This window comes from Sinohyriopsis cumingii, chromosome 4 (assembly GCF_028554795.1).
Source record: "Sinohyriopsis cumingii isolate HCF-2022 chromosome 4, ASM2855479v2, whole genome shotgun sequence".
Classification (NCBI taxonomy): domain Eukaryota; kingdom Metazoa; phylum Mollusca; class Bivalvia; order Unionida; family Unionidae; genus Sinohyriopsis; species Sinohyriopsis cumingii.
The window spans coordinates 116,767,729-116,781,231 of record NC_142964.1 but is presented as its reverse complement, the minus strand read 5'-3'; the positions used below and the strand labels follow the sequence as shown (position 1 = coordinate 116,781,231).

Below are 13,503 nucleotides of genomic sequence, written 5' to 3'. Positions count from 1 at the left end.
TGCATCAGTGCGATTGAAGTCTTCTCAGTTAAATTAGATTTTTTTGACAAGCCCAAATGGGCACCTCACTTTGAATACAGGAAGGGCCCAATCTGAAATTAGAGGGGCCCTGGGCATTGGACTATCCGATTTTTTGAGCACTATATGCAGTCATGGGTTTTTGGTAGGTGGTCACACATAAAAAAATTTGTGGTTTCTTCTGGATTTTCAGATTTCTTCCGTCTCAAAAACCACATGATCCCAACTTCTGAAACAACATCTGCACAAACAAGAAACATGTTGTGCTATGTAAAAAATAAAGTTTAAACTGGTGAAAAAGTAACCATAATGTATGAGACTTCTGTGTTGCCAAAAAGATCCAATATTTATGCTTACCTTTGTTACTGCCCAGTCTATCTAGGACCCCAGTCTTTTCTCTCTGAAATCTGTCAAGACCCAATAATGACACTGACATCAGGTTCCTCTGCACTGTAAAGAAGCAACTGTATCAACTTAAAATTATTTGCTTTATTTGAAAATTTCAGAGTCAGTGGTAGACATACTGAAATGCAGTGTGCACCTTGGTCAAAGGAGTAGACAACTGATGGATTCAAATATTTCTCCAAGACCTGTCCATGCTCACTCGCACGAAGAAAATATTTTCTAATGCATAAATATTTTATGAAATCTTAATGACATATTGCTCCACATAAAAAACAAATTTCAACATTTGAGCAAAATGAAAAGAATAGTTTCCCTACATTTTAGTCAAGTTTCCCTGCTAGTATGCGTCTGTGCTGCATTAGTGTAAAAATAGAGGTATGACAGAAAAGATGAAGAATGTCAGGGGTTTCATTTATGGATGTCACAGCATACTATACACTCAACTGCTCCAGGATATCCAGAATTATACAACTAGACATCCTAGATGTCACTAGCAAGCATTCTGTTCATGTAGATGGAACACGTAACTGCAACAAACCTAATCCAACATTTTAAGTCCCAAAATGTCCAGCATGGTCTCCAGCAGATTTCCATAAAATAGGTCATATGAAGCACAGCTGATCCAATTAGTAGAAGACTAAGCCAGAAAGATGTCTCTGTGACATCTAATAGATATTATGATTTCAAATTTTACCTATTTGATTCTTCCATATGTATTAAACCTAACTGATCCTTCCATGTGCATTTTACCTAACTGATTCTTCCAAATTTATTTTACCGAATTTATTCTTTCTTACGTATTTTACCTAATTTTTCTTCCATATGTAATCCTAATATTTTTCTCAATCAGCTTTTATATAACAAACTATAGTTCTTGACACATGTTTGCATGCCTGGGGCTTAGTGTCAATTCCACATTAAACTATGCTATAAAGACTTATGCCAGGACTGGACTTTACAGTTTCAGTGAAAATATGGTTTGAGGAAAAGAAAGAGATAATAATGTTTTGGGCTCAATGACCATCTAAAATATGCTACTATCATCTCATGTCCATCTAAAGTATCCAACTGTCATCTAGTGTCTATCTAAAGTATACTACTTATTATCTAATGTCCATCTAAAACATACTATTGTCATCAAGTATCCATGTAAAGTATACTACTATCATCTAGTGATCATCTAAAGTATACTACTGTCATCAAGTATCCATGTAAAGTATACTACTTCATCAAGTATCCATGTAAAGTATACTACTTCATCAAGTATCCATGTAAAGTATACTACTTCATCAAGTATCCATGTAAAGTATACTACTTCATCAAGTATCCATGTAAAGTATACTACTACCATCTAGTGATCATCTAAAGTATACTACTGTCATCAAGTATCCATGTAAAGTATACTACTTCATCAAGTATCCATGTAAAGTATACTACTGTCATCAAGTATCCATGTAAAGTATACTACTGTCATCAAGTATCCATGTAAAGTATACTACTTCATCAAGTATCCATGTAAAGTATACTACTGTCATCAAGTATCCATGTAAAGTATACTACTGTCATCAAGTATCCATGTAAAGTATACTACTTCATCAAGTATCCATGTAAAGTATACTACTGTCATCAAGTATCCACGTAAAGTATACTACTGTCATCAAGTATCCATGTAAAGTATACTACTGTCATCAAGTATCCATGTAAAGTATACTACTTCATCAAGTATCCATGTAAAGTATACTACTGTCATCAAGTATCCATGTAAAGTATACTACTGTCATCAAGTATCCATGTAAAGTATACTACTGTCATCAAGTATCCATGTAAAGTATACTACTGTCATCAAGTATCCATGTAAAGTATACTACTTCATCAAGTATCCATGTAAAGTATACTACTGTCATCAAGTATCCATGTAAAGTATACTACTGTCATCAAGTATCCATGTAAAGTATACTACTGTCATCAAGTATCCATGTAAAGTATACTAGTCATCAAGTATCCATGTAAAGTATACTACTGTCATCAAGTCTCCATGTAAAGTATACTACTGTCATCAAGTATCCATGTAAAGTATACTACTGTCATCAAGTATCCATGTAAAGTATACTACTTCATCAAGTATCCATGTAAAGTATACTATTGTCATCAAGTATCCATGTAAAGTATACTACTGTCATCAAGTATCCATGTAAAGTATACTACTTCATCAAGTATCCATGTAAAGTATACTACTATCATCTAGTGATCATCTAAAGTATACTAATGTCATCTAGTGACAATGTAAAGTATACTAATGTCATCTATTGACAATGTAAAGTATACTACTGTCATCAAGTATCCATGTAAAGTATACTACTTCATCAAGTATCCATGTAAAGTATACTACTATCATCTAGTGATCATCTAAAGTATACTACTGTCATCAAGTATCCATGTAAAGTATACTACTTCATCAAGTATCCATGTAAAGTATACTACTGTCATCAAGTATCCATGTAAAGTATACTACTATCATCTAGTGATCATCTAAAGTATACTACTGTCATCAAGTATCCATGTAAAGTATACTACTGTCATCAAGTATCCATGTAAAGTATACTACTTCATCAAGTATCCATGTAAAGTATACTACTATCATCTAGTGATCATCTAAAGTATACTAATGTCATCTAGTGACAATGTAAAGTATACTAATGTCATCTATTGACCATGTAAAGTATACTGCCATCATCTAAATTATACTACTGTAATCTAGTGACCATGTCAAGTACACTACTGTCCTCTAGTGACCATGTCAAGTACACTACTGTCATCTAGTGACCGTTTAAAGTACACTACTATCATCTAGTGTCCATCTAAAGTATACTGCCATCATCAAGTATCCATTTAAAGTACACTAATGTCATCTAGTGACCATCTAAAGTATACTGCCATCATCAAGTATCCATGTAAAGTAAACTACTATCTTTGAGTGACCATCTAAAGTATACTACTGCCACTGAGTGACCATCTAAAGTATACTGCTGTCATCTACTGACCTTCTAAAGTATACTACTGTCATCTAGTGACCATTTAAAGTAAACTATTGTCATCTAGTGACCATGTAAAGTATTCTACTATCATCTAGTGACCATTTGAAGTATACTACTGTCATCTAGTGTCCATCTAAAGTATAGTACTATCATCTATTGATCATCTGAAGTATTCTACTGTCTTGTAGTGTCTAGTGTCCATGTAAAGTATTCTACTGTCATCTATTGACCATGTAAAGTATACTACTGGTTTTTCGTGATCATTTAAAGTACACTACTGTCATCTAGTGAACATCTAACGTATACTGCCATCAAGTATCCATATAAAGTATACAAAGTACACTACTGTCTTTGAGTGACCATGTAAAGTATACTACTATCATTGAGTGACCATGTAAAGTATACTGCTGTCATCTAGTGACCATCTAAATTATACTACTGTCATCTAGTGACCATGTAAAGTATACTAATGTCATCTATTGTCCATGTAAAGTATACTACTGTCATCTAGTGTCCATGTAAAGTATACTACTGTCATCTAGTGACCATGTAAAGTAAACTAGTCATCTAGTGACCATGTAAAGTATACTACTGTCATCTAGTGTCCATGTAAAGTAAACTACTGTCATCTAGTGACTATGTAAAGTATACTACTGTCATCTAGTGTCCATGTAAAGTATACTACTGTCTTCTAGTGTCCATGTAAAGTATACTACTGTCATCTAGTGACCATGTAAAGTATACTACTGTAATCTAGTGACCATGTAAAGTATACTACTGTAATCTAGTGACCATGTAAAGTATACTACTGTCATCTAGTGACCATGTAAAGTATACTACTGTCATCAAGATGGTTGACAATGTCATTGTAAAGGAATTTCTAACTGCAAGCAGCTTTTTTGCAGGCACATGATCTCCATATCAGTGAAATGTAGGATAATTAAAGCCACATCGGTCTGTACAGTATTTATCTTCTTTGTACAGTATGAATCACCTTCTTTGTACAGTATGTTTCACCTTCTTTGTACAGTATGTATCACCTTCTTTGTACAGTATGTATCACCTTCTTTGTACAGTATGAATCACCTTCTTTGTACAGAATGTATCACCACCTTTGTACAGTATGTATCACCTTCTTTGTACAGTATGAATCACCTTCTTTGTACAGTATCACCTTCTTCGTACAGTATGTATCACCTTCTTTGTACAGCATGAATCACCTTCTTCTAAATAATTACATGCTGCTATGTAGAGGGATTCATCTGCAACTATATAAATCTCAACCCATACACTTTCACATTAAATTTCAGATTCTTCATGTTCCTTTGAGATGACAGAATCTGGGACAAGAATAGACATGACACCACCACCTAAAGTAGATAGTAGGTCCTATCTATATATATTTTATCCTATGGATTTTTGAAAGTACACTGTATTCACTGTTGTAGTATTGTTGAATAAGCCAAGCTTCTGTACCTACACTGTACCACATCTTAGTCATATTTATTTCGAATAGCACAGTAATTTTAAAAATTTCTAGAGGGGTAAGAATTGGGGTGGATGATTCTGAACTAAGGATACAAAAACTATTTTATCAGATGTTTCGTGCCTGATGTGTAGAGTTTGAGGAACAGTAGGAAATAAAAGTTATCAGAATGATACATGCAACACCACAATGTCATTGTAAGTGTTCTAATACCTTGACAGTGTATGTGCTACAACTAACAAGTCTTTTGACTAATACCTTGACAATGTATGTGCTACAACTAACAACAGTGTTTTAACTAATATCTTGACAGTGTATGTGCTACAACTAACGGCAGTGTTTTGACTAATATCTTGACAGTATGTGGTTCCACTAACTGCAGTGCTTGACTAATACCCTGACACTGTATATGGTACCACTAACTGCAGTGTTTTGACTAATACCTTGACAGTGTATATGGTACCACTAACTGCAGTGTTTTAATAATACCTTGACATTGTATGTGGTACCACTAACTGCAGTGTTTTGACTAATACCCCAACAGTATTTATGGTACCACTAAAAGCAGTGTTTTGACTAATACCTTGACAGTGTATGTGCTACCACTAATGGCAGTGTTTACCTAATACCCCAACAGCATATATGGTACCACTAACTGCATTGTTTTGACTAATACCTTGACAGTGTATGTGCTACCACTAACTGCAGTGTTTTGAATAGTATCTTGACAATGTATGTGCTACCACTAATGGCAGTATTTTGACTAATACCCTGACAGTGTATGTGCTACAACTAACAACAGTGTTTTACTAATATATTAACAGTGTATGTGGTTCCACTAACCGCAGTGTTTGACTAATACCCTGACAGTGTATGTGCTACAACTAACAACAGTGTTTTACTAATATATTAACAGTGTATGTGGTTCCACTAACCACAGTGTTTGACTAATACCCCAGCAGTATATGTGGTTCCACTAACTGCAGTGTTTGACTAATATCTTGACAGTATTTATGGTACCACTAACAGCAGTGTTTTGTTTCACTAATCCTCAAGCTTTCCTCACGTTGTACAGAGCCCAAAGCAAATCTTCCTTAAATTCTTCTTAATGATCAATCGCTGGCAACTTTTTGTGGGCAAGATTTCTCGATAATTCAGTTTTAGGTACTGAAGGATTCCTTTATCCAAGGGTTGTATGAATGACATGGTATTAGGTGGGACAAAAATTATCTGTACATATTGGAGACCATCCACATGTGGATGCAATGAACAATTATCCATAAACAAGGCAATTGTTCTTCCTTGTACTTTCATCTTCCGGTCAAGTTTCCTTATCCATACCATAAAAATATCAGATGTCATCCAAGCTTTCAAGTTTATATGGTAATCCACAGGAAGATGGTGTACAGTTTTAAAACAGTGAGGTCTCTTATACTTCCTAATAACAAGAAGTGGCATTTTGTCATTGCCAGTTATATTAGATGTGACAAGAACAGAGATTTGGTCTTGATTGCTGGTTCCCACTAGTACATGGTTGTTGTTTGATGCATCAAGTCTTTTCTGGTGTGCACTTAAAACTTAAAGATGTTTCCTCTGCATTGTCTTTATCCTGAGATTTATCATTCTAAATGATATCGCAAAGTCTTTTTTTCCATGTTTCAAGCTGTGATGGTCTGCTGACTTGGATTCTCAACAAATCATTTTGTAAGCAATGTTGTGACGAACTTTAAAATGATGGAACCAATCACTTGTGGCACTGAAATTGTCCACACCAAGTGTTTTAGCAAATTCTTTCACTTTTTTGATAATCATGTCATGATCTATGGAGATGGTAGGATTTGTAATGTGAGTTTCATGAAACCATTTTGCTGTCGCCTCTTCCACATCTTCAAATCTAGCGGTCTTCTACTTCTTCCTATTGGGAGTGCAGATGTCTTCAATATAGTCTCTTTTTATTGACTTGGCAGCTTTCAGCCATCCAGAGTGTTGTGTTTCAGTGAAAAATTTTCACACACATCTTTGCTAGATGGCCTACCTTCAGCTTCCTTCACAGCCAGATATCTAGCTTCAAGAGATTGTAAATTTAATTTGTGTTTGAGGCCACCGCTATTAGCCATCATATGCATAAGTTCCAGCAGAAAATGAAACTTGTATGACACAATTAATTTGTTCCAATCTCCGATACCATTTGAAAATGCAACAATTGATCAGATTTCAATGCCTTTATGAAAGGTAGGTTGTTTTTATAAAAATTATTAGCTGGCTTGTTTTGATGAAGGGTGCCTCATTTTCATAATAAAATGTAACTAACTTGTTTTGATGAAGAGTGCAATGTTTTATAAAAGATTGTAGCTGGCTTTTTATGAAGGGTGCAATATAAGATTGCAGCTGGCTTTTTTATGAAGGGTGCAATGTTTTAATATAAGATTGTAGCTGGCTTTTTTATGAAGGGTGCAATGTTTTAATATAAGATTGTAGCTGGCTTTTTTATGAAGGGTGCAATGTTTTAATATACGATTGTAGCTGGCTTTTTTATGAAGGGTGCAATGTTTTAATATAAGATTGTAGCTGGCTTTTTTATGAAGGGTGCAATGTTTTAATATAAGATTGTAGCTGGCTTTTTTATGAAGGGTGCAATGTTTTAATAAGATTGTAGCTGGCTTTTTTATGAAGGGTGCAATGTTTTAATATAAGATTGTAGCTGGCTTGTTTTTATGATGGATGTACATGCTACATACTGAAGTCACTGCAAAAACAAACTTCAGAAGACCAAACATATGCCCTCTGCGACAGCAGAATATAAGCCTGGGGGCAACATCAAGATAAACAATAAGAAAACTACAAATTTGTTCAAGTTGGGACAGATGGCTTCTGTCAATATGTACGATATTGTTTTTATCTCGATGTCAACATAAGCATAACATATTTGGTAGTAATAATAGACGACATGACTGGGACCTTGTATTTTTTTCGACATATATTGCTTGTAGACATAAGTGATATTATCATAAGTGGGTAATACTGTACAAAATAAAACAACATAGTTCTTCTATATACATGAATGTGTGCCTGCAATCAAATTTTCTTCTCCCTTGATGTGCCTGATATCAGTGTTTATATTCCTGCAACATCAAACTCTATCTCAGCAATCAGATTTTGTATTTCATTTTGTTAGTGAAAGTAAGTGGGTTGTGATCACTGAATACAATAATCAGAGAAGAAGCTGAACTAACATACACTTCAAAATGTTACAAAGCTAGGGTTTCTGAAAAACAGTCATTTTTGAAAAACAGCTGTTTACTGTTTTAAATTTTCAAAAAACAGCTGTTTTTACTGTTTTTTTCCATATTTTCACTAATTTTACAGTCAATAGCTTATTTTTTTTATGAACACCGTTTTATTATATATCTTTCGTGATAAGTTCTAAATCAATACATTTTTACTTCTTATAATAATATTTCAAGAATACAAGTGCATTAAGCGACTTATCTGAGAGACGCAATCTTAATTTTGTACAGACCGAAAAAACTTTGAACGTCCGTTGATGTCGGTTTAATGGATAGAATTGCGTTGTACAATTTCTGGAGAATTTCAGTGTGCTGGCCAGAGTTCCTGAAGACCGTGAATTCAGACTTGAGCCATTTGAAACTGTCTTGCCCTCCGACTGCAACTGATGGTCCATCTTTTTGAAGCAACAAATTCAATTCATCTTGAAGAGACAAGTTCACACTTTTAGCATCATTTGACGACTGTTCGACGACATCTTCTACATCGTTGACTTCAAATAGACGAGACGCTAGATTTCCTGCGAAATTTAGCGTAGTTTTTGACAGGGCGACAGATGGATCTTTGAGACTGTGCAGGAGGTTCATGACATCATTGTTCAATCGCTCTTCAACGTGACACTTCAAATTTTCCATGAGCTTGGTACTAATATCATTATTCAGGTTAGAGAGCTTGTTGAACATGAATTCTAAAATTGTGTCAGCACTCATCAACGTCGCATCTTCTCGACTTAGATTCTCAACAGCAAGTTTCACAGGTTCCATTGCCTTCAGAAGAGTTTTGAGAGCATCAAAATCCAATGTCTCAATGTCCGTTAGAAACAGTAAAACAGTTAGAAAAAAACAGCTGTTTACTGTTTTTTGATTTTGGACGAAAAACAGCTGTTTTACTGTTACTGTTAAACAGTTACCAGAAACCCTATACAAAGCCAAAACTAATGCCAAGCATTCCTTTTTGATTGAGGAATAATTATATTTAATTTAATTTAATATTTTAATATTTAGAGAAATCATCATCATGTTTATTTAGATTAAAAGTACATCCCACTATCTTAAACCTATGTAATGTGCTTAAAAAATGACCCTTTTATTCTATAATTATGAAAATTAACACAGAATATGGATATACAAAACAGCATTCAAAACGTGTCATTATCCACATAAAACAGGATTTTGTTTCCTTAAATGCAGTTTGTGTGTGTGATTTGGATTTTTAACATAGCTTTAACAATTTTTCAGTCATATCACTATGATGTCTGCAGTGTGGCAGTTTATAGTGATGTCTAGCAATGGGGCACCATGCCACAGACATGTGGTATGATGTCCCACCCAGTCACATTATCCTGACACCAGACCAACCAGTCCTAACACTAACCTATTAATGATGAGTGCAAAGCAAGGCAGCTGTTAGTACCATTTTTGTAAGTCTTTGGTATGACTCAGCCGGGGATCAAACCCATGACCTCCCGCATCTGAGGTGGATGCTCTAACTACTAGGCCACCGGATTGGCCTTTAAATGCTGTTAAGAATTGTTCAACGTACCAGTGAAATAATGAGAAATATATTTTAAACAAATGTAAATGTCAAATTTATGTCCCTGATGAAATTTAATAATATTCCATATGGTCTGAATCAGCCTACAATATAGTCTGAAGATGCCTGCACCCAATAATAGCTATACTCCAATATGGAAGATAACACTAAGCAGTTTTTGGAAAATAACTGGTTTTTGCACCTACCTTGTATTCACATGATAACTTCTTGCATGGAATTATAAGTATTTATGCAAAGCAAATAACCCAAATCTTGAGAATCGAGCCTTAGAATCTTAGCCACAGGGGCTAGTATACAATTTAAATGTCATGCATGTATCTTATAATAACTACAAGGGAGGACACTTCTCTCATTTCTTGTGTGACCTATTTAAGAATAAATGCTGATATTTCAAGCTACATTTCACGTAGCTTAATAAACTTGGTACTGATGTTTAGGTCAGGCATTCGACTTTGTATGTGTATCCAAAGTTTGGCTTGCTATCATATCTTTAAGGAATGCCAGACCATTTTTCCATCCTACTGCTTGATATGGACATGATCGTGCATGCATAATATGTAAGAGGAACATGCTGAATGGAATACTGCTTTCTCAGTGGCCAACTGAAAGTAACCTATAAAATAAATGCAGGACATCATTTTATTTTAACTAATGAGAGGACAGTATTCCATTCAGCAGGATTTCACGTGCATATTAAGCGGGTACAATCATGGACATGTAGAGCAGTGGCATTCCTTAAAGGTACGATAGTAAGCCAAACTTTGGATATGCATGCAAAGTCGAATGAATGGCCTAAACATTGGTACCAATTTTATTACGCTTCATGAAATGTAGCTTGAAATATCAGCATTTATTCTTAAATAGATTGTGAGAGAAATGAGAGGTGTGTCCTCCCTTGATGTTATTGTATAGTGCATGTATGACAGGTACACCACTCCCTCGATAACTCGGGCCCTGATAAATCGCAAACCCGCTTATAAAGCAGTGTCAGGCGTGGATCCCATTTTTTAAAACTGAAAATACCCCAAAAATTTATCCCTATTTGTTGAACTTGAAGAAAATCGCGATCAAAATTGGTAACAGAAATTTTGATGTATCGCTCGTTTTATCGTTGAAAACGGTAGATAGGACCTGGAAATTTTAATCAACACTATGAAATATCAAATTTAAAAATAGCTCATACAATTTTTTACATTTTCTTTCCAAACGACATTCCTAGTACACCGCAATTAACGATATGTAGGGAAATTTCGATCAATCAAAATGTCACTTACGCCGAGTGGAGGCAGTACTTTATTAAATAAATACAAATTAAATAAATTTTTTATCAACTGAAATTTGTGTTCTACTTCCTTCTTTTAGTTCCTTTTAAGTGTAATCATCATAAATGCGATGTGTCCTCTTTTAATTAAACGTAAAATGCGTCAATCTACCGTAACACTTATGTCCGAGAGCATTTCTCTGAGAACCTAATTAAGTGCCACCCGTGTTTTGATAACTGACTTGCGGAAGTATCTGTTGTATTGTTGCACTCAATTAAAAGCTGGCCTCCTTTGTATTATCACGTTAATTATGTCTTTTGAATTAAAAAAAGGTTGGTGGAATAAAAAAAAAGTTAAAAGGCACAAAAATTGGATTAACTTAAAATCTAGCAGCCTCGGTCATATGTCGGGTGAACTCACTTCATTTGATCAATCGAACCACAGCATTCCACTACGGGAACCAGACTCATCAAGAAAACAATAAACTTTATTGTGTATGTAACAGTTAACCAACTCTTTCATAACTGTGATCAAAGATATCAAGGCAGCCAAGCGAAATGAATACTTTGTAAAATATAGAGCTTGATTTCACAGATACGGACCACTGTGGGCAAGCGAGGTTCAGAAATTCTTGAACTGGCATTTAGAGATATCCTCTGGGATGATAAGAAATTTCATTATTACTTCCACTGAAATCACGACATTAACACTGTACTAATTGAACAAAAAAAAAAAAATTGAGTTTCGGCATAGACACGTCACGAAATAAATGTCGCGTGTTTTTGAAAAAAAGGAATCTTGTTTGGTGGTGTATCAACAGTTAGTCTAGTTCCCTGCTTTGTGGACTCCTGATTTGGCAGGATACTATTAAACACCACTACGGGAACCAGACTCATCAAGAAAACAAAAAGCAGTGATGTAATACACAGATTTTTCGCGAACATGTGATGGTTGTTCAAACCAGTTGGAATGATCTTTTATATGTTGGACATTTTGAAGAAAAAATGTTATTTAAACAGAATAACAAACAACTTCATTAGAAAAAGCACATTATTAAAAATTATTATCGACGTGATTGTAAAATGAGGATTCAGTCATTAAACAGCCCAGTTCCCTAACGCCACTCCCCCCCTATGGTTTTCTCGATGTCAAAGCGATTTTTTTCTTCAATTTTTGGAGGTCCCTCGGTAACTAGCGCCTCGCTTATAGTGCGGTCTATGTTTGTGGACCCCGTTGTGTGCGAGTTATCGAGGGAGAGGTGTAAATTGTTGTCGGGTTTAACGCTATTTTTCAGCACACGATAGGGTATACATGGTAGCCAGTATTAATGGTGGAGGAAGAACCCGGGAAATCCCCAGAAAGAACCACCGACCCTCGAGAAGCTACTGGCAAGCTTTCTCACATATGCACATTGGCCAAATCTGAGACTCGAACCCACACAGACAAAGGTGAGATGGCAGTGATCCATAACTGTTAGTGCTTTAGACCACTCGGCCACTCGGGGCCCCGACAGGTAAATTGTAAGCAATGATACAAGTCCCTGTTATCTTAGCATGCATTTTAATGTAATTAAATAAATCAAAAAATATTCAAATTGCATTTGATTCTCTTAAACAGCCAAAAATTCACTCAACATGTACACTTTGGAGAGATCAACATTTTACATTAAGATATTTTTAAAATGTTTACTGACAAGCACTGCCTGAAATCTGAATCTTCAATTAAGTGGGTCAACCTTGTCTTTCAAAGGGGAAGATACAATACCAACATGCATGAAGTAGTAACTGGATATATTAACACTGATAATGACAGTCTTACAGACTCGAAAATAAGTTACACTGCAAAAGACTATTTTTGGACCAAAATCAGCACACAATATAACAATTTCAAAGGATGCATATAGGTCAATCACTTAATTGGAAGAATGAGACCGCGGTATATCCATAAAAGTTAATATTACTCCTGTAAATTGCATTTTTTAAAATACCTTCAGCATAGTACTAGTTAATGAAGGACAATGCGTAGTCATACACTCGCGAAAACTTGTGACAATACTTCCTTTGGAGTAAATAACAGTTCCGTTAGATTTTGCGTAAACTCAACAAATAATACATATAACTGCATTAAAAGTATACAAATGGAAAACATACTTGACAATATGTTTGACTGGGTGACTCTACAGAGATTTAATGAACTGCTCGTCTTTCTCAATGCCCACCGCGAAACATGCCTCAAGGACGCCGCCATCATATTTATACCGGTCCTACTAAATAGCGCAAAGACGGACAAAGGCAGGGAAAGACGTGCCAAAGATGGCACGTATACATTTAAACTCACAATACTGGAAATTATTTAATATTGATATAAAATTTTAAAGAATAAATAAATAAGAATTCGAAATGTTTGCTTTGTTCATGTGTTGAACATTTTTGTTTTAAATGTATATTTACACTCAATA

At 35.0% G+C, this 13,503-nt stretch overlaps 1 protein-coding gene across 1 annotated transcript in view; it reads right to left on the bottom strand.

Annotated features, from left to right (window-relative positions):
* LOC149801954 (pentatricopeptide repeat-containing protein 2, mitochondrial-like) overlaps window positions 1-13,302 on the bottom strand; it is a 44,353-nt gene extending 31,051 nt beyond the window's left edge. Inside the window, exons 1-2 of the mRNA XM_089956354.1 lie at window positions 13,196-13,302; window positions 376-468 (exon numbers count right to left, since the gene is read on the bottom strand). Of these exons, the coding sequence (XP_089812480.1) occupies window positions 376-468; window positions 13,196-13,295 (193 nt within the window). The 5' untranslated portion in view covers window positions 13,296-13,302. The remainder of the gene's footprint in view (window positions 1-375; window positions 469-13,195) is intronic.
* Window positions 13,303-13,503: the final 201 nt, after the last annotated feature.